Source organism: Asparagus officinalis, chromosome 4 (assembly GCF_001876935.1).
Source record: "Asparagus officinalis chromosome 4, Aspof.V1, whole genome shotgun sequence".
Lineage (NCBI taxonomy): Eukaryota > Viridiplantae > Streptophyta > Magnoliopsida > Asparagales > Asparagaceae > Asparagus > Asparagus officinalis.
Genome location: NC_033797.1, coordinates 130,410,051 through 130,412,874, shown reverse-complemented (window position 1 = coordinate 130,412,874; position 2,824 = coordinate 130,410,051). Strand labels below are relative to the sequence as shown.

The 2,824-nt window shown below is 42.1% G+C and overlaps 1 protein-coding gene across 1 annotated transcript; it reads left to right on the top strand.

Moving 5' to 3' along the window:
• On the top strand, positions 1,450-2,172 carry LOC109839302. The gene has a single exon (XM_020407731.1). It carries the CDS (start codon positions 1,450-1,452, stop codon positions 2,170-2,172), a length of 723 nt encoding a protein of 240 aa, XP_020263320.1.

Here is a 2,824-nt window from a genome sequence, read left to right as displayed (position 1 = left end):
CTTGGAACTACGAGGATATGCCTGGGCTTGATCCCCAAGTGGCTATGCATTGATTAAATATCAAACCAGACATCAAGCCTGTTAAACAACAGCAAAGGCGATTTCGGCCCCAAATCATGGAAGTAATTGAAGCTGAAGTCAAAAGGCTCATCGAATTAGGATTTATCTGCGAAGAGCAACATCCTGATTGGGTGGCCAACATTGTCCCTGTCCTAAAAAAGAATGGGAAGATTCGAGTGTGCATCGACTTCCGTGACTTGAATTCGGCTTGTCCTAAAGATGATTTTCTGTTACCAATCACGGACGTCATTATTGACAATACGTGTGGGTTTGAGAGGATGTCCTTTATGGATGGATTCTCAGGGTACAACCAAATCAAAATGTATCCTAATGATGAAAAGCATACATCCTTTCGAACACCTTCAGGGATATACTTTTATACAGTAATGCCCTTTGGGTTAAAAAAATACGAGCGTCACCTATCAACGCGCTATGACCTTTATCTTCCAAAAACATCTATGAAAGACTATGGAATGTTACGTTGATGACTTGATTGTCAAAAGTCGTGACAAGAGAAACCATTTACACGACTTGAAAATAATGTTTGATCTTATGTGGGCGCACCAGCTCAAGATGAATCCAACTAAGTCATTCTTAGGAATGGCTAGTGGTAAATTTCTCGGGTTCGTGGTCACGGCTAACGGAATTCGTTTGGACCCAGATAAAGTCAAGGCCAATCAAGAGCTACCACCTCCTAGGAATCTTAAGGAGCTTCGAGGCTTACAAGGACGATTGGCGTATATTCGCAGGTTTATTTCTAACCTATCCGGGAAATGCCAACCATTCTCAAAACTAATGAAGAAAGGAGTATCCTTTATGTGGGACGAGGCTTGCCAGAAAGCGTTCGAGGAGATTAAATAATATCTCTCCAATCCACCGATATTGGTCGCACCAAAGTCAGGTAAACCTTTCTTGATATATATTCGGGACCGATATTGGTCGCACCAAAGTCAGGTAAACCTTTCTTGATATATATTCGGGCTACAGATCATGCATTAGCAGGACTCTTGCGCACCAAAGTCAGGTAAACCTTTCTTGATATATATTCGGGCTACAGATCATGCATTAGCAGGACTCTTGACACAAGATGATGAAAATGACCATGAACAAGCCGTCTACTATCTCAGTAGAACACTATCGGGTACTGAACCTCGTTATCCTTTTATTGAGAAGGAATGTTTGGCACTGGTCTTCACAGTTCAGAAAATGTGACATTATTTGGTTGGGCAAACCATACATTTTATTTCTCAGGTCAATCCTATTTGGGTATTCATGACACAGCCCAGTGCATTGAATTGGCGACTCGCCAGGTGGGCTTTGTTGCTTTCCTAATATGACATCCACTTCAAACCTCAAAAAGTAGTGAAAGGTCAGGCTATTTGTGACCTTATGGCTAATCATCCGCTAAAAGAAAAGGCCGAATTAAACCAGGACATACCTGATGAGACATATGAAGCAAACGTCGTCTCTAGAGAACAAGTATGGCAATTATACTTCGATGGTGCAGCAATGATAAGTTCTACTGGTCGAGTTATAGCTGGAGTGGGGGTTGTCTTTATCTCTCCCCAAAACCACATACTCCCACGTGCCATTTCTTTGACAGAGCCGTGTTCTAATAATATGGCGGAATACAATGCTTTGTTGGTTGGCTTGGATATAGCCAAACAGTTGGGGGTGAAACGCTTAGAAGCATACAGTGATTCTCAACTCATTGTTAATCAAATGAAGGGAGAATATAAGGTTAGGAATGAAGACCTCGTTCCTTACCATACCGCAGCAATCGCATTGGCCGATTCCTTTGAGGGCTTCTATATTGATCATGTATCCCGTCTCAAGAATACCTATGCTGATGCATTGGCATCACTTGTGGCTACCTTAGCTCTACCTGAAAGAACTACCCAGCAGGTCACAGTAACAAGCAGACAATTATTCAAATCAAAGTATGCACTGCAGATCAACACAGTTGAAGCGGAACCTTCAACACTCGAACCTAAAGATTGGCGATTTCCGATCATAGATTATGTCTTATACGGCTTATTGCCTAAAGACATCAAAGAAAGAGAATCTATTCGTAGACGAGCACCTAGATTCTACTATGATTCTCAATCCTAGATTTTATATCGAAAGTCATACGATGGACTTTTGCTTCGCTGTTTGTCAAATAGAGAAGCAAAAAGAAGCCCTTAAATAGGCTCATGACGACATCTGCGGAGCTCATCAGCCCGGTCCTAAGTTGTGGGACCGACTATGCAGATTGGGTTATTATTGGCCTAACATGGTACAAGACGCTATTGCTTATGCCAAACGATGCCATGCTTGTCAGATACTTGCTAATTATATGCATCGACCACCCGAGCATCTTCATCCTTCAACCACGTCATGGCCTTTCAAAACGTAGGGAATGGACATTGTTGGCCCAGTGACACCACCCTCTTCCAAAGGACATCGCTTCATTTTGACGATAACTGATTACTTTTCTAAATGGGCAGAAGCAATCCCATTGAGAGAAGTCAAAACGAGTGACGTTGTTAAATTCTTAAAACATCACATCGTATATAGGTACGGCGTTCTGAGACGTGTCATTCATGACAATGAGCCCCAATTCGTTAGTCAAGCCTTCACCCGATTCTGTGACAAATTCAGGATCAAGAATTTGGCTTCAACGGCTTATAATCCTGCTGCTAACGGGCAAGCAGAAGCATTTAACAAGACCATCATCAAAATTCTTACTAAAGTGGTTTCGGCGAACAAAAGAGATTGGAAC